Consider the following 19,398-nt stretch of genomic DNA (forward strand, 5'->3'; position numbering starts at 1 on the left):
CTAGCCAGATTTTTCCTTAGCTGGTGCTTTTCCTGCCTAATTAGTCCACTGAGGCTCAGGGTTCAGCAGGCCCATCTTCTCCTGCTGGTATCTGCCCTGCTATGAGAGGGGAGTCAGCTTTTATACTTCCAATGGGCTAGGAGGAAAGGGGAACTTTTCTCCAGTCTCTCTGCAAGGCTCCAGGTCTTAAAGAAACAGTAATGGGATTTCTTCCTGAACATTTCTTACTCCTGGAACTGTTTCCTCTCTTCCAATATCTCCCAGATCTCTCTCTGTGTGTATGATAGGACCTTTCAAAGTCTTAAAGGGCCATGCTATGTGGTGGGGTGGGTCAACCACTAGACATTACTGCCCTTAAGGAGCAGACAACCCCATCACAAATCTGCTTTTCACTTTTACTGATAAGAGCAAAGTTAAGTGGGATAAAGAAGGAAATTCTATTATTTTGCTGAGGCTAGGTCTGAGCAGGATAAGTAGAAACAGGGCAGGTGTCACTTCACAGAAGTTGTCTTACATGGAAGTGCAGCTCTTCAATGGCAGAATGCGTAATGTGTTTAGTCTTGATCAGCATTTATGTAATAATCCAGTAAAAGTGGACAAAAATGCACTAAATGCAACTTAAATTCTCAAAGTGCTTTAGAGTTATTGGGGCAGTATATACATGCATGGACGTATACATGGCCACATCAACGTGGTAAATATTTCCCCATCCCAATCTGCTTTTCTAATGCTAAATGCTGGAAACAGCACTGTGTATAAGAATTAAAATCTTTCAGATGTGTACAAACAACAATAATGAACAAGGGCACATGCTGAAACATTTCTTTGCTGTTCTTACATGGTCATCTGGAACTTCTTAGAGAGGGTTCCATCAACACCGAGGGGTCAGTTTTCAAAGCGGTGTACAGGGATTTAGCCGCGCGACTCCTATTGACGTTAATGGGAGTCAAACGGGTAAATCCCTCCGCACCGCTTTGAAAATTTACTATTAAGCCTCTTGACTTCTCACTACATACTTTGATTGTAACACTAATCCATGGTTAACATAATTTTCCCGACAATAATGTCAAACATACTTTTGAAGTCAGTGAATTATAGAAATAGTTACCTCTTCCATAATTCTTTAAAGATGGCCATCAGATGGATTTCACAGTAGGTCTTTGCAGCTGAAATTATTTTTTAATACAGGAAAGAAGGTATTTATTGCTTATTGGTAGAGAATTGATAGTCTGCTGCACACCCTAAGTATCTAAAGTTTTAGTTCCACACCAATGCAACATTAACACATTGTAAGTGGTACAGTCCGTTCTATCTCTGCCCAGGAAGTGTTCCCCCTCCTCCCTCGCTGTCCTTTTTGCAGTAATTTAGAAAAGGAAGCTAGAGTCAAGCACAGTGAAAATCTTGTAACAGAATTGAGAGAAACATTGAAGCCTGATTACAGATTGTTACTTTTAGTGTTTAAGAAAACAGGTAGCCAAGGCTGCAGTCTACCAGACCAATGGAAATTAAAGTAATTAAAAATATATAAATAGTCACCAAAGCTCCTGAGAACTTCATCTCCTACTTAGATATTCCCTGTAGATTATAAACTGTGTGGTACGGGGATCAAGTCTTTTATGTCTGTAAAGCACCCAGTAAACTTTTTTATATAAATAATGAATAATTAAATACTTCTGTAAGCCAATGAATGTGGCACAATACATTTGTGTTGGGGTACAGTCTCTACATAATTATATAATCTTTGTGCATATAACAATCAGAGGATCATTCATAACATGGAAAATGTTTTGTTTGTTTGCAATTGGGGATGAGCTTTTCATCAAGAGAAAAAAGAAGGAGATATTTGTGATTGCTTGAAATTCCTTTTTAAACAAGTCTACAGGAACAAGGCTTTTATTCTGTTACAGGGAAATTTACTTGTCCTTATTTATATATATATATATATATTAATTATATTTATATATATATATATACAACTAACATACAGAGTATACCACCATTTAAGATTTCAAAGATAGTATTTTCCAAAAGGGGAAATCTAATCATAACTGTGTGATGGAAGAAAGAATTTAGGAACATGCATTCACCATAATTATGCTACAAAGATTGAGTGAGAGCTATTAGAATTCAACTACTTGACAAACTTGCATTGATAAACTCTGGGGAGCATGGAACCTAGTACATAAACCTACCTAGTGCAGGTGAGAGAATTTCTGTAAGGTCTGAAAAAATCTTACCTGTTGAATTGAATGAAAAGTTGCATCAAGGAAACCTGTACAAGAACTGGTATATTGGCTCTTGATTTTTATTCATTGTGCATAACATGATGTAACTAATGCCATGAGTATCAACAGTAATATAGTGATGTAGATCACCTGAAATGTGTATCTTAATCTTAAAAGAAGTTGTACTTATGAAGAATCAGCTGAGGTGCATGTGATTTGTTCATTTCTCTTCCTGCCTCCATCCATTCTAAATATAATTGAAACTGCAAAGAAAACACTTAGAAATCAGATTAAAGGGCCATTGTGCACACATCTTCCACATATTGTTATCAATAGTTTGTGCATGTCTTAGCTGAACTTTAGAGTCTATTGTAATTAATTTAAAAATGTAAATTGTGTGTGTGCAAGTGAAATAATGGGAAGGCTTTTATGTGGCTTTATTCCCTCCGAACCTCTTTGTTTGGAATTAATTTGGATGTACTTTAGCTGGACACATTTCTTGCACTAGCTTTTTCACGTACAAATGATAGAATTTATAATGGCCACTTCCCCATTGTGCCTTAAAATAACATTACCTCAGTATTTGCAGAAACCTTAACCCTGTATCTCTTATAGGGACTATCTAAGAGGTACAGTAAATATGTAGGGGTGTTGTTTTTGTAAGTTACCTAACAGCAACAGTTGTTTGTGTTAAGCGCCTGTGCGACTGTCTGAATGAACTATACATGTTGTGGTTCCCAGTAGTTGGGGAGAGCAGCCTACATGGAACCTCTAGTTCTACTCCTGCTCAGGTGGATGGGGAATGGGTAAGCTGAGCAGAAGGAGAGTAGGAAATAATCTAAAGCATGGGAAGTAATCTACACCCAATTTAGGATGGGTACAGGTTACTTATTCCTGGAGCAAAGGGAAAACCAGGGGCCATATTGTGACTCTGAGTCATAGTAGCAAAGAGTCCTGTGGCACCTTATAGACTAACAGAAGTTTTGGAGCATGAGCTTTCGTTGGTGAATACCCACTTCGTCGGATGCATGTCTAAACTTCAGTTAGTCTATAAGGTGCCACAGGACTCTTTGCTGCTTTTACAGATCCAGACTAACACGGCTACCCCTCTGATACTTGAGTCATATATGGTCCCTGGTCTGCTCTTGAGTCAAAATCTATCCCTATGGAAGTGGGAAAGGTTTTAAAGAGTAACCACTGTGCATTTGCAAACCCATTCATTCTTGATTTGCACTCATAAGTCTGTTATAGGGAGGCAAGGTCTGTCATTTATATGCACGAGTGATTGTGCCCAGATGAAAGCTATTTGTGCAAAATTTGGCCCCAGATGTTTAATAACTGCATACTTTCCATTTTCCACTATACATGTTACAATACCTTGTTATACTAGAGTACACAAACTAAACTTCAGTCTGATATGAAATTTGAAATTATTTGAACTCCAGATTACTGTACATTTGTTAAAGAAATCAAAGTAACTGCAGCAAAAAGTTAAGATTATGTGGTGCAGAAATAATATGCTTTATTGGTTTTAATAGAAAACAAAGCACCTGCAGTTGTTGGGGTGATATCTCTGTGCAGATGAAATGCCCTTTTCACAATTATATACAGTCTGTGGATGTTCTCTTAGGAAAGAATAATGTGAGTAAAGTGAAACTAGATACAAGGTGTGAGTTACAGTTAGAAAACTTTAATAACTGAACATATCTTGTATCGAGGATCAGGGAGCAAGAAAGAGCCTTGATTGATGTAATACAGAACATGAGCAAAATTTGATCTTTTTATATCTGATATTGGTGCAAGTATGTTCCTAAAGAACTCAGAAAACTGTATTATTCTAGCACAATATTAGCTGTGCTATTATTAGTGCCGTATCACGCATTTCATTAATCCAGCTTTTCATAAGATTACAAGAACCCCTCTGGGCTCAAATTGTTATCAACTTTCTTCTGGACTTTAATTAACCTTATCTTGGAACTGTATTTCTGTAAATAATGGGAAAGTTCATTTTTTCTGTGATTGTACAGATGCACAAGTCCCAAATAACATACGTGCTCAGTTTTCCATAAGATAATTTTCAGGGGACTAATCTGATGACATAGCAGTGTTGCTGCTGCCGGCTAAACCAACATTTTTGCTGTTAGTCACTGAATAGCAACTTCACTGATCTTGACAGCTCTAATAGTTGCCCCTGGGAAGGAGGAGGGGGAAAAACAGTCCATAAAGTTCCCATTGGTTTGAAAGCAGAAACATCTGCTGGAGTTATGAACAGTGTGTTAGCAGAGTTCCATAGCAGGAAAGCCTGCAGTTGATCAGCTGTGCCCTCAAAACAGGCATTACTGCAGTCAATAGAATTTATTGCAGGGAAAGTTTAGGCGATATGGAGAAGATTAGGGCAACAGCAAAACGTGTAAAAATATGTTTTTCTTTCATTGGTTGAATAAATAAGGCATTACGATAGCCAGCATTGTTTCATGTTTATATATTGGTGGTGAGTCATGGAGGTTTTGCAGTCAGCAACAGATGTCTAACTTCTTAATATTAAGTTTGGTTTGAGATAGTTTGAATCATCCTTAAGTTGTTGAGTAAGATCTACCACTGTGATAATGATATAAGTGAATACAATTTTACTATTGTATCCTGAAAATGCATGCTGCTTAAATGATGTCCTTAATTATCTACTGAACATTATATTGACTTCAGTGAATGTGGCAGATGCTTAGCACCTCGTGGAAGAATCTCAGCATCTTGCAAAATGAGGCCCATAAAGATTACTGTATGTAATCTTAAAAAATTAGGCCCTGGATTCATTTTGCTATGTTCCAGCTTTAAGAATGAAGTCAGATGGCATTATGAGGGTGTCAGAAGCAGCTCCATAGTTGAGTTGTATTAAGATATGCACTTAAAGCTGGATTAAAAGCGCTTTATTTCACATGATATAAAGCTACATGAATACCCTATGCTGTTTGTTATAGAGGCGCCATTCTCTGTTTATGGTTACAGTTGTGTCTGCTTTGCTATTATAAATTCCTATTATTAGGGGTTTACAACATGGTTGTAAAAATCTGAAGTGGGCGGAAGCCTGGCACATAAAGGTCAGCCCTTAAGCAATATTTTTAAATCATTTTTTTAAAATGGTAATTTTTAGGTTACGCATATATAAAAATATTAGTTTTAGCTTTAATGAAGGTTGTTCAGTGGGTCTTGACATAAGTGCAAAACTCTTTTGTCATACCAAAGTAAAAATATTTTTCAGTCACATTTACTTCTGTCTTTTCTTAATTTGGTTTGTATGGTGCCTTCTGCTCCCCGCAGTGGGTACAGTTCCCCTGGTGTAAACTCCAGTGCCCAACTTTCAAGCCATTGTTCACAAACAGGTGCAGGAGAGAGACATTTCACCTGTCATATTATTCTAGGCCCCTGCATTTTGTGCCTTTAAAATTTCTGGGGCTTCCTCCAGTGTAAACTTGCAGTTGCAGGATAACGCTGCCGTCGCTAGGAGGTACAGTGATGGGGCCGTAATGATCCAAGGACCAGCAATCATGAGATTATATTAATCCTTGCAGTGGTGATCCCTGTGAAGGATGAGGCACCACTGCAGTTTCTCTTTGTAGCAGGCAAACTGCAAATTATGTTCCCTGAAATTATATGTAAATATTGATGGCTCTGAAATTTCTCTAATTCAGCATGAGTTAAGTAGCCTCATTGTGCAAACTGAAGAAGTGGAGGGGTTACATTTTTTTTGTAGCAGCCTGTGTGTGCTATTAAATTAGGAAATGGAAATGAAATTATTAAAGAGCTGGCAAAAGGACCTGTTTTTCCCCCCTGTATAAGAACAGTTCTCTTGTTCCTGTCTTTTGGATGACAGAGAGACATAAAACTGAAGTATTAACTCCTCTTTAGTAATGTAAGATCCCATGACACTTCTCAGAAGAGATATGGTGTTGATTCCAATGATATGGCCAAATTCCAGCTAAGGTACTCTGCCTACCTAATTTCCTGCAATAGTTTCAGCTGAATACAGCATTCTTTACAGAATGTTACACAGTCTTACCCGGTTAATCAGTTGTCACAGAAGTTGTATTTTACTGGTGGATGAAACAATCTCTGTGTGTAGCTTATATATCAGGGTAAAGGTCAAACTCTGCTCTCCATTACATTCATGCAGCTTCATTGGATGCAGTCTTGTCAGTTGTAGATGACTACATAGGCTGCTCTTTGCAAAAGCAGAACAGTGATAACAAAATGGTCCAGCAATGGTATTCCTGGAAGAGAATCAACAAGGAGGATCCGACTTAAGGAAGTAGCATAAAATGAACAATAGAAACGAAGACAGGTCTTTTTAAGTCCGTAGCAATCTTTAAGGGCCTAGCCCTGTAAAAACTTATGCACATGAAGAACTAGTGATAAAATGTCCCATTGATATTATAGCAGCTGTTTGCATGAGTGAAGCTACTCATGTATGCAAGTGTTCGCAAGTTCAAGCCTTGATTTTGTATAAGGTGGTTAGATGCTATAGGGTTGGGAGCATTAGGAATGCATGCATAGGTGGGTAGAGGTCAGAAGTGGATGCAAATAAATCATCATACCAGAGCTGGCAGTTGCCTTCTGTGCTAGCTTTTTTTTTTGGCTAGTTCAGGAGAACCCCAAAGCAATTACAAATGTAGGGCAAATTCTGTTCAATTGCATCTTTTGTTCCAAAGTGTGTGTGTTTTATATCCAGTTTTTCAGAATAATAATAAAAAAAATCCCATTTCCTAAGTGAGAGATCTTTAACTAACTGCACAGTGGTTGCGTGATGTGTACATCTGTCTAATCTGCCTATTGTCTATCCTAAAAAGGTGCCCTAGTTTCTCCCGTTAGACTCTCAACAGCCTAGACCTCTCATGTTACCTGCCCAGTCGTACATATAGCACTCTTATCAAACGTTAGCTATTTGCACAGAAGCAAAAGGGACTTTGCTGAATAGGAACAATGCAACTTTTTTTTTGGTTTTGGTCTGTGTTCTGCTTTTATATGATCAGTTAATCATCTGTAAATACTAAAAATACCCAGTGTGTCATGTTTTTCATGAATAGATTGTTGTTACTATTATGAAATTTAGTAATTTTATAAAACAGTTGCTGAGATGTAAATCATCTACTCCCACCTGATTAAAAAGAAACCAGTCAGTTGCCAAGTCAGCTTCAAATTAACTGCATTAGAGCCATGATGAGATGATCATATTTGTTCCTGAAGCCAGGGAAGAAACTAAGTATTCAAGGTCGGTATGCATGCCAGTGCCTCAGGATAGGTTTTGTCACTGTAGCTTAACATAGTTCAACTTCTGTTAAAGTGGACAATTTTGAAAAGTTTGTGCAGCAAGCTTATATCATTGACAGTGGCATTTGTCAGTGTGAAATCCCTCAAGACACATGGGAAGGGCAGTCAGCTGAAGCTATTTTGTGTGCTTGTTTGGAGCTTCAGGCTGAAAGAAGAAGAGCAAGTTGGGTTATCATAGTGTCTGCCTAGGAATAAATAATACGAATGCTTCTAAGGTTTCAGAAGAGGAACTTCTTTAGCATTTATACCGTCTATACTCAGACTGATCTTGCTCTGTGTTCCAGTATAAACAGTCAGAGCTTTGTGAAAGTGTGTATGTTGTCATACTAACATATATATATGGGAAGGTACATTTAAAAAAATCTGATTGAGAAATCTAAATTCTTCTATCTTCTTTCTTTTCACAGTGGTTCCACCTGGGAGTCCTGGACCTATTACACGACATGAGTCGTATGACAGCTTAGCATCTGACCATAGTGGTCAAGAGGATGAAGAATGGCTTTCCCAGGTATGGGTTTTGGTTTTTGGGGGGAGGTGGGGAGTGGTTCTGTATCCAGGTCTGAAGAGAAATGCATCCTATCCAGTACAAGTGAATTCCAAAGCTTTATTAAAAAAAAATGTTAAAGACCACAGTAAAGCAATATAACACGTGTAAACCTAATTTCAATCTTGACCTAAGTGGAATCAGTTTGATGGTCTCAATGAATTCCTAGGACCTAGTGGATAGGTGTCCATGTTTTAACAAGCATAAACAAAGCCTCCATCCTGTAGGCCCTAATTACATCCTTGGCAATCTCTGCGTGGATCAGGAAGGACTGAATTGGTCGTAGAGAATTATCTGCCTTCCCCATCCCTGCAGATGTTGTCCCTTTTGGTCAGGGTTAAACAATGTTAGTATGGCAAAATGGGGAAGACTACTCTGTTGTGACTTATGCTGCACTCATTCTGCCCTAACGTAGAAGGAGGGTTAGTTGAATAAAGCATTTCTCTTTCTCTCTGACTGCCAATCACCACCTTTCTCCGGCGTTAAATCAGTTCAACTGTTGCTGAATACAAACCAATGCACATAAAACGTAAACTTTCAAAAGTAATTGCCCCTTGACTTAGCTACTGACTTCTGAGTTAATGTTTCCCTCTGTAACAATAGATTACGTGTTGCAGGAATAAATGTAAAGAGGAAAGTCAGATCTCTGGACTCAGGATTTGGCCAATAAGTGGAGACAGAATCAATTTTCAAATAATTTGGTGTAAACTATAAATGTATTTGTAATTTTGGAATGCATTCTGTAAGGTTGGACCACAAACATTTGAAACAAATTTAAGGGAACAGAAAGCAAATTGCTTTGCAAAACCTTTCTAGGTCATCTTTACGTCATAACACAGAAAAATAAAGATAGAAGAATATGATGTAATATCTTTATAATTCAGTTATTTTTAGTGCATTGTCTAATGATTGATAAACTCTGTTGTTATAGAATATCCTAATTTAAAACTGGAAGGTTAGTTAATTGTAGTACTTTATGATGATCTCAGTATGAATGAACAATTTTGAATACTAAGCCAAACCTTTAAGTTTTTACTCAGGGAATATTCTCATTACATTCAGTAGGCGTTTTCCCTTAGTAAGAACGGGATAAGGATTTCATGATTTGGCTCAATTCAAAACTTCAGCTTACAAATACAGGATATAAATAATAAAGTGAAATTCCATTTCTGTAATTTTTTTTTTAGAATGACCTTTGACATTTATTTTTGTAAGGGTTAAAAATGATGAAAAATAACTTAATTTACCAAAGCAATTATCCAGCACTTTCAGAATTCATCCTGACAGACTGAATTTTCTTCAGTTTAGATACATTACTATGTAGGTGTCATACTTTCAGTGCTTCTGTCCAGCTTTCACATTTTAATTTGGCACTATTTCAGATGTATTGCATTGCCTCATGAATATGTTGAGGATCTGCTACATCCAGTGACTTTTAAACCATATCTAGTATATTCCTCAAATAAGATTGCAGTCCTGCAGTAGGTCTACACAGGTGTATACATCTGTGTCTCATGGTGCCCCAGTGATTGCAGGGCCTAAGATTTCAGTTTTGGTTTCACATTGATATGTCAGACCTGGTGAAGCTGTCTCTATCTTGTCAACGGCATAAAGACAAATGGTGAAATCCTGGCCCCATTGATGTGAATGTGAGTTTGCCACTGATTCCAATGGGGCCAGGATTTCAGCCAGAGTTTTTAAGAGTTTTTCAAATACTGTAACTACAATGCAAATGTTATATCATAATCCACGTTCCAACATCATTTAGTTACTTTACAACTTGGCTCACGTTACTTGTTGGGTTATTCTTCAGTGTAGCAGATGGTTTGCAGAGAAAGAGTAAAGTGGACATACAGCATATAGGATTGTGTGTTGCTAATAAAAAGATGATTCAAAGTAGCAATAGGAGCACAGCGCAACTCAAGTCTTGTCATAAATACTCTGTAATAGAGCAGCAAGTATATTTTATATGAAAAAAATTCCCAAATGAGGTCTCTTATTACACAAAAAGAGAATCAGGAAGTGCACCAGGAATGCTTAGTTTTTGCTAAGTGAAAAGAGTGATGATATCTCTTTTGAACATGAAGATCCTAGCTTTCTCTAAGCAAGCCACTTTAGATTAAGCCGAAAGAGCATGTATGTTTTTCAAAATTAAAGTGTTGTTATCAACAGTAACAGCACGCAGTGAAAAAACACTGCCCTTCACTTCAACTTTTCAATTAGAACAGTGGGTAATGTGTGCTGTCAGTGTGAAGTAGATACAATATGTTTGTCCTGCACACAACAGGAGAGTGAATAGGAACATCTGGCCATAGCCTCGGTAAAATTTCAAAGGCATCTGTTTACCTCTCGGCTCTGTGACACTGATGGTTTCAAGCTTAAAATATACAGAATGTTTTATCTGTGGCCTAATTTACATCGCTGCATAAAAGCTACTTAAATTATAAACCTCTACAGTCAATCTGAGTTACCCCAAGATAAATGGAAATATGGAGGTAGTATTACACAGACTATGCTTCTGTCCTCCCAGGCTTGCAAATAATTGCCTTGGAACAATATTTTCTAAGTCTTTAAAATTACCTTGTCTGAGAATCAGAAGTCACCTAAAGCACAGAAACGTGATAATACTTAAAGAAAACTGTACGATGCTAATCAGGAAGGCACATATATATGTAACAAAACTACCGTAAGATGTAAATACAGATGTCTTCTATTTGTTTGTGGAGTTATTTATTGTTTTAATAGAAAATGGTAGGAATTTAGTAGGCTATCTGATTTTGTGATTTTGAAAATACCTGTTCTCCAAAGTTTAAAAATCAGAAACTCTAACAGGAAAAGAAAACATTAAAGTGCCTTTGCATATGCTTTGTTATACTTAACTATGGCTTAATGGGCTTGTACTCATGGCTGGCTTGGCCTGTCCATTCTAAGTGTCTACTTTCACAATTACATACCTTTTCAAAACAAAAATTACTAATTGAAATTCTCATGCTAGTTTGCATTCTTAGAGATGACTTTTTTTTAGTGTTTGAAAAAATCAATGATCATCTGGTTTTGAGGTGTCAGTATGAAAAAAGGCATTTTTCACATGCCCAAAAATATTTTGGATTCTCTTTCCTGTTTTGCTTACTGAAAATGACCTATTTTGTAAGATTCAGACAGGCCATGGATTTCGTTTATCATTAAGAGCAAGTATCCTTGAGTTAAAGGATTAAATTTGTTTAAAGTTATTTGCAAACATCAGAAATTTGCACACTCTGCATGCACTTTCTATACTCTCCTCTCCATTTTAAAGTATGTATGGAAGTATGGGGCCTAGTACATGGAAAATAAACCCTTTTGCTTTTGTATAAATTGTCAGACTTCCAACTGAATGCATATATGTTAAACATTTAGCTGTCTTGCTAAAGTAAGTGTATTGTATATACGTGGTTGTATTGTATATATGTGGTAATGTGTGTATGGCTGGAGCTGTACGATCTATTACAAATGATGTTGTTTTTCAGCAAGATGGTCTCTGCCAGCAGTAGCTTCAGAAATGCCAACAGTAATTATCAACTTTGTTTTGAAATACAATTCACACTTTATACATGTGAAGAAGTGCTTTTTATAGTGTGAACTTTCAGAACGATGCACTGAACAAAATTGTAACAGCTTGCTCTTAAAGAGAGGTCTCCCTGACCTGGTCAGGATTAAAGTTGTTGACAAAAGTATTGCTTCACTTGGTCTAGGAGGACAAAGACTGAACTATGTTCTTCTGTTGTTGTCACCAAAAATTCTAAATTGTTAGTTTCGTAGCTATGGAATTCATTTATCAATGGTAAGAACAAGGTACAAACTTGGTCATATGAAATGATAGTCATGGTGAATGTCATGGGCTCCAGAACAATGTAAGAGGATTCAGGGATTTTGTCTCCTAGAAATATTTATAAAATTGAAATTATCAAGAGAAGTTGTTTTCTGATCTTGAGCGACACATAGGGCTTAATTTTCAAAGTCAGATGCCTTAATAACATTTCTGACTCCCGCATATGGCTGCTCAGATTAACACGTAGGTTTAAAACAGGCGTTCAAGTGCCTAAGCGCCCATACGAACATCCAGATACAAGGTTTGGACGTGATGTGTGGGAGCCCAGATTTGAAAATTGGATTCACTGTAGACTTTTATTTTGAAGGGTTAAAATGCTGTTAATTTCTAAAATAGCTTAACCCAGAATCCCGTTTAGGTTCTACACCCATTTAATTCCTGATCAATGGCTGAATCCTGCAAGGTGCAGAGAGTCTCCTTGTCCATTTCTGAGTGCCTTCATCTCCCACTGAGACCACGGGACTGAAGGTTCTCAAAGTTTTGCAGGAGGCTTTTAATAGTATCAGATCTTATATAAGCAAAGCCATTCTGTATTTTGCGCTGTTGAAATGTCTCCTGAGGAAATGGAGCAAAATGCCTCTCTCCTGTTTGGTTGCCATGGGATTCTAGAGGGTTCATGAGATTGGGGGAATTTCTCAATATGATGTACAATATTCTTCTAGGTTGAAATAGTGACTCACACTGGACCTCACAGACGCCTATGGATGGGCCCCCAGTTCCAGTTCAAAACGATTCATCCCTCAGGTCAAACAACGGTCATTTCATCCAGTTCTTCTGTGCTGCAGTCACATGGTCCAAGTGACACCCCGCAGCCTCTTCTGGACTTTGATACAGATGACCTTGATCTCAACAGTCTCAGGTAACAATAAAGTTAATTTTACAAGAATGTTTCTTAGTTATTTACACACAGATTAGCCAATTGCTCAAATAAATTCTTCCATGTAAACTCATAACAATTAATATCAAGCCTGTCTAGATCAGATGCTTAGACGATCACATGCCTTGTTAATGATGAGAATTCATGTAGGACAAAGTGATGATAAAAATTTCTATCCAGATGTCTTCAGTGGTCGCATAGATTCCCTTCTGCTGCCACGTCTTGCCTGAATAACAATGGAAGATGTGCAAAGTCCAGTTGTCTTGTTCGGTTGCACTTAATCTCTAAAATGTTCAGTGCTTCATTGCCTTTCACAGTTTCTGCATTGCTTAGCAACATCATTTGCTATAACATGACTGGGAACATCAGGGTGTAGATTTATAGCCTGCTGACTATAAAGGGGTCAGTGTGTTGGAACACTAAGTGAACTACCGGAATGTCTTTCCCCCTCTTTTCCATCTTCTTTTCTTTCCTTGTTCAGTGTATTATGTAAAATTCTGGTACTAGATTTGAACCTAGTGATGCCTTGAAAACCTTTTCCCTCATGTATGCTTTTTTTATCATTGACAAAATGACATTGTATGATGGAAGTGCATTTTTAGCTGCCTCTTTGCCAACAGCAAGAACATCTCAATGCAACAACACAAAAGTCGCTGCTTTAGTTGGTTCATGACTTCTGATTCTTCTTAAAGAGTAACTCAGATCCTTGCCTTTTTTCAATTTACTTTGTATTGGGTTTGCTTTGTTTTCCTCCATTCTTCTTTTTAAGATTTCCTAACATTATTAACCACTTTCTGGGAGCAGTTGACTTCCTTGCAAGGTGTCAACAATTGCTAATAGATTATCAGAAGGTGCCAGAGTAAAACCTAGTGCTGTTACTCTGCTGAAAATGGGTATAATAAAAGAACCAAGTAGTTCATCTCAATATGTTTCCCCGAAAGTTTCAGATGTTAGTCATTCTCAGTTTCATTAATTTAAAGTTAGCAATCTTTGAATGTGGGCTTCCTGGGGGGAGGTGGTTAGTATTTATTGGTAGCCAGTGATTTTTTAAAAGTGCCATATTCGTCAGAAATTTCTGCTTCCCCTATGATAGCTAGAAAGAGTTAACAAGCTTTAGCAAGTCTACATCTTTCAGAGCCAACAGATGATTCTGGAACCTAAAGTTTCATGGTATTGGCTCTCTGGGATTTAGACTGTATTCCCATCTCCCACGAATAAAACAGAGCAAGTGTGGAAGATGACCAACCCTGCTGAAAATTATGCAAACTCTCCTGAGCCCTGAACTTGATGTGAATAGTCTTTACTCATGTGAGTAGGCCCATTGACTTCAGTTACATTGCCCCCTCTGTAAGGATATTCCGGATTGGACTCTTAATGTGTATAGCTGGCTTTCTAAGGTTCTTTGGAACCCAGCCAACTGATGTCCAGATGCCGGATATTTAAAGAATTATATGTGTGTATATATATAAAAATCATTGATTAAATGAAGAAAGATGTATGCTGGCAGGAGAGTAGGTAGTTAAACACATAACCTTTCCCTCCCCACACAAACCAGTTTTGCCTGCCAAGCCAAAGGACTTGTACCATACCTGTGGGCAATAAGGGGAATTCGTGGAGCAAGGGTTTTCTTTTTTACTTTTTTCTCTGTGGCTTTCTAAGAGCTCTAATCCTAAAAAAAAGTATGGAGTCACTTAGTTTTCATTAAATTTATCATCCATTGCTTGGATCCATACATCAGTGGAAAATAAAAGCTTTGAACACTTAGTTGATTGTAGAATAAATAGTTCTTTAACTGATTGGACTTGTTCAGCTTTCTTGATTTAAGAACAACCTTAATGAGCAGTGATTTTGACACAAGTGAAACATGTGATTTTAAATTTTAGGATTCAGCCTGTTCGCTCTGAACCTGTTAGCATGCCAGGATCATCGCGCCCGATTTCTGATCGCAGAGGAGTTTCAACGATGATCGATGCTACTTCAGGTAAAAAGCACGTGTTGATTTCATGTTTTGCTTGACATTAATGGCATTTGTCAAACTTTTATTTATGTGCTCAGTATCATGTTGTTACTAACCAAAGCCATATATTTAAAGAGCTGTCAAAATTTTCAGATCTACTGTAGGGTCTGTGCTATCTTATATTTAATGAACTTATATTGAAAGCTACCAGGGTGATGATTCATTTTGCCTTTGATCACTCGAATGTGAAGTAGCAGTACTGACATAAAATCTAAATACAATATATGTGTTCAATTTACTTAAACAGAATATCAAAGTGCCTGATCTAAAGAATCAGAAGGTGTGTCAGGGCTAATACAGGAATGTTTTTATTAGTGAAAGCATAAAGTTTAGAAAATCATTACACTAATAATCTGTCTATCATGGTTATAAATTACCTACCAATGAAAAATATCCTTGTATATATTAGCAATGTCTGTGAGTGAACATTCCCTATCAGATAAATTAACCAATGTTTCTTTAGCAGGAATATTTTTCACAGACTCCTTTTGCAACGGAGAACAACTTTAAATAAACCATGATTATTTCAGTATCAGCATAATAATATATGTACTATAAAGTTTTCTGCCCTTGTTTCTTAGTGTGATGGTATACTATGTATAAAGAAACAAGGGCAATGGGGTTTTATACTCCAATACAGTTGTATAGAATGTGAAGGTTCCACACAGTAGGATTTTGTCAAATAAAATCTCTCACAAGTAGAATTATTAAACACACAGCATTAGTCACAGTCGAGTCAGAGAGGATTTTAATCTTTAGCGATTTGAAAATCCCTAGAGACTGCTGATTGGATTGAGGTTTAAACTGTAAAAGGAAACTGCAACACATAAAGAAACTGATTTGTGAAGGGTGTTTTAAAGAGAGTTAAAATGAAAGCTCCTGTTCCGGACTCTGTTTGTTATAGATATAAATTCTGAATCCAAGATATTACGTTTGTGTGCCAAATCTATTTATTTTTCTAGATCCGTGTTTATAATTGTGTAGTAATTCCATTCACACGCCGTAGTTAAGATTGTGTCATCACTGACATTATAAATCCCTATTTTCAGAAATTTTAAAGTTGTTACATTAACTCTGCTTGAAACTAGGCAGACATCTGGGGCTGTGTCCTGGGAATATTTTTAATAAAAGTATATGAAATATTGAGAAAATTATCTTGGCTGTATAGGGAAACCTACAAGTATCAAAACCAATGCATTTTTTTAGTAGTTCATCTGAAAAATGTCATTTTTAAAAAATAACACATAACAGACTTAGATCATAATGGTAATCTCAGACAGTATATTTGAAATGTTTAATACCATAGTTAGGGGCATTTCCAGGGTGGCTAAAACAACACAAATAAGGAACTGTGACCTAAGACTTTAGCTAGCCTGAAACATGGTTCTCTAATATGATTCTATAAACGAGTTGTTCCATCTATGCTACAGACAATAAGCCATGCAAGAAGATGGCTACCTCCATGTGCTAAATAACCCACTTTGAAAGTGTAGATGGAGCCTTTGTGTAAAGTGGCTCATATGCATGGGATGGAGCTTTTTTTGGTAATGCTTTTAACATGTGTGTCCACATTAAAATTAGTATGTATTGTTATAAGACTACATATATTTATTGTACAACAATGCAATTTTGTTATAACACCTCATAAATTTCTTTCAAGCAATACATGGATTTTGCCAGTGACGTGCTGATAGCAGTATTTTATTTAACTCCACTTCCAAACAGTTTGGATTTGAATTGATTTTTGACTCAGAGACTTTAACCTCTATTTGAAGCCTTTGTATTGGCTGAGCCCTGGTTCTTTCCCATGCAGAAACTATTCATCCTTACAGGTTTCAGAGTAGCAGCCGTGTTAGTCTGTATCAGCAAAAAGAACAGGAGTACTTGTGGCACTTTAGAGACTACCAAATTTATTTGAGCATAAGCTTTCATGGGCTAAAACCCACTTCATCGGATGCATGCAGTGGAAGATACAGTAGGAAAAAATATATATACAGGGAACATGAAAAAATGGCTGTTGCCATACCAACTGTAACGAGGGTAATTAATTAAGGTGAGCTATTAGATGAGGTATTAGCAGCAGAAGAAAAAAAACTTTTGTAGAGTGGATGGGTTATTATACAAAGTAAAATTGTTTCCCCATGCTAATTTTCCCCCCTACTGTTACTCTCACCTTCTTGTCAACGGTTGGAAATGGACCATCCTGATTATCACTACAAAAGGTTTTTTCTTCTGCTGATAATACCTCACCTAATAGCTCAGATTACATTTGATGGTTTAGTGATGTGGCCTCTCCTAAAGAGTTAAGGAGCCACAACAAAATGCATGTGCTTTTTCTCAAGGTTTCATTCTGCCCTTGAAACAGAGTTCAGGTGATGAAAAACAGAGTATTTAGCACTCATTCCCTCTCCCTCTCATCTTTTCATTTACAAAAAAATGCTTAATGGATGTGTGCAGCAAATGACATTAAACTCAGTTTTGACTGTAAGGATTTTATTTTAAATACCATGCTTGAGCTGCATTACATTTTTGTCTTCAAAAGTCCAGTACTGTAAATATTCTTATTTCCTGCTGATATTACCAAGGCACGTCCTAAATGGCTGACATTCTTTATGAAAACAAGTTTATTGGCAAATACCTTTTTAGGTTTGATGGTTGGTTTTTGTTTTTTGTTTTTTTAAGTAGGTTATAAATTTTTTATTACCGAGCCTGAACCAGGAAGTGATTCTTCAGTTCTGACCCATACATTTGAGTCTGTTGCACTTTATGAAGATGCTTATCTGGCTGTTTGATTGCCTGTTGCTTAGAGATGTGACCAGTGTGGCGCCCCTCTTATCAAGTTCTATCATTTGGTCTTGCCATCAAAAGATTGCAAGTACATATTTATCATCTTTGATTATTCTTGCAGCACATTTAATAGCTCACACACGTGCAACCTCACCCACCAACCCCCTGCCGGTGACAGCTCTGTCTTTGTGTTAAACACGACAACAGTGTACGTATTTTTATTATGACAACTTTTATAGGTATGTCAGCAAAACCATGCTATCATGTAAAATTTTCTGGCAGAGAGGACTTAAAATAATTCTTAATTTTAAAAAGTATAGGCCACTTGCACTGATGTAAATCAGGAAGATCTCCAATGAGAGCCATGGAGTTATACCAGAATAAAATCAATGTTACTGAGTATTGAATCAGGTCCATTTCTGTAATAAAGAAGTGAGATCTAAGTATTATGTTAGACAGAATTTAGTAACATGTTTAAATTATGGAAGAGCTGTTTTTAACGGTAAAGATTGGAGGTAGGTTTTGTTGGGTTTCTTGAATGAAAATGACTTTATTTGCTCAAGTTATATTTAAATCCTTTTTATTGGGTTGACATTTTGATAAAGAGTTACCTTGGGTAAAGTTAAACATTAGGGTTTACCTTTTGGTAAAGCATAAATGATTTTTGTTTGTTTGTTTTTCTGTTTGTTTGGGGGTTTTTTTGTATGTTTGTTTGTTTTGGCAGTATACAACCGAGTTTGCATGCATGTGTTGATTTCACTCCCAAATGTTGGCACTTGTTCAGTTGCTGCAACCTGATGAGGATGTTTTGTTTCTGAATCACTTGTTTCTCTGCTCTGAGAAGATTCTGGGTATTGGTGATTATAAAGAGCTATCCCCAGTCTAAATCTGCACATAGAACAGGCCAAATACTGCCTCTGTCTTGGAGTACCTCTTTATTGTGGAAGTCTGATTCAATGAATATACATAGCGGTCTAGGTACTGAATCTGGGGAGGTGCATAAATACTCCTGTTAATTATCATCTTCTGTTAATAGAGGCCTTAATTCGTGCATCAGGTTATATTGTGCTCTCTCAAAAATCAATTCTTGCAACCTGCCCCTACTAGAAAGGCTTGTCTAAAATGTATATGTTGCCTGTTCTACAAATACATTCGAAGCAAGAGGAAGACCAAGGACAGGGTAGGACTGTTACTCAATGAGGAGGGGGAAACAATAACAGAAAATATGGAAATGGCAGAGGTGCTTAATGACTTCTTTGTTTTGGTTTTCACCAAGAAGTTTGGCGGTGATTGAACATCTAACATAGTGAATACCAATGAACATGAAGTATGATCAGAAGAGGCTAAAACAGGGAAAGATTAAAAATTACTTATACAAAGTAGATGTCTTCAAGTCACCAGGGCCTGATGAAATGCATCCTAGAATACTCAAGGAGCTGTCTGAGGAGATATCTGAGCGATTAGCAATTATCTTTGAAAAGTCATGGAAGATGGGAGAGATTCCAGAAGACTGGAAGACGGTAAATATAGTACCAATCTATAAAAAGGGAAATAAAGACAATCCAGGGAATTGCAGACAATCCAGGGAATTACAGACCTGTCAGCTTAACTTCTGTACCCAGAAAGATAATGGAGCAAATAATTAAGCAATCACTTATCACTTTACTATCTTCTAGATGTTTGCAAATTAACAGTCAGCATGGATTTGTCAAGACCAAATCATGTCAAACCAACCTGATAGCTTTCCTTGAGCAGGTG

At 37.0% G+C, this 19,398-nt stretch overlaps 1 protein-coding gene across 11 annotated transcripts in view; it reads left to right on the forward strand.

Moving 5' to 3' along the window:
• The window catches only part of BCAS3 (BCAS3 microtubule associated cell migration factor), a 486,041-nt gene that overhangs the window by 213,433 nt on the left and 253,210 nt on the right, over window positions 1-19,398 (forward strand). For all 11 annotated transcript variants that reach the window (XM_039507722.1, XM_039507724.1, XM_039507723.1 and 8 more), the window contains 3 exons: window positions 7,955-8,055; window positions 12,622-12,818; window positions 14,720-14,817. In XM_039507722.1, the coding sequence (XP_039363656.1) occupies window positions 7,955-8,055; window positions 12,622-12,818; window positions 14,720-14,817 (396 nt within the window). The remainder of the gene's footprint in view (window positions 1-7,954; window positions 8,056-12,621; window positions 12,819-14,719; window positions 14,818-19,398) is intronic.

The sequence above is a fragment of the Mauremys reevesii genome, linkage group 20 (assembly GCF_016161935.1).
Source record: "Mauremys reevesii isolate NIE-2019 linkage group 20, ASM1616193v1, whole genome shotgun sequence".
Classification (NCBI taxonomy): Eukaryota; Metazoa; Chordata; order Testudines; family Geoemydidae; genus Mauremys; species Mauremys reevesii.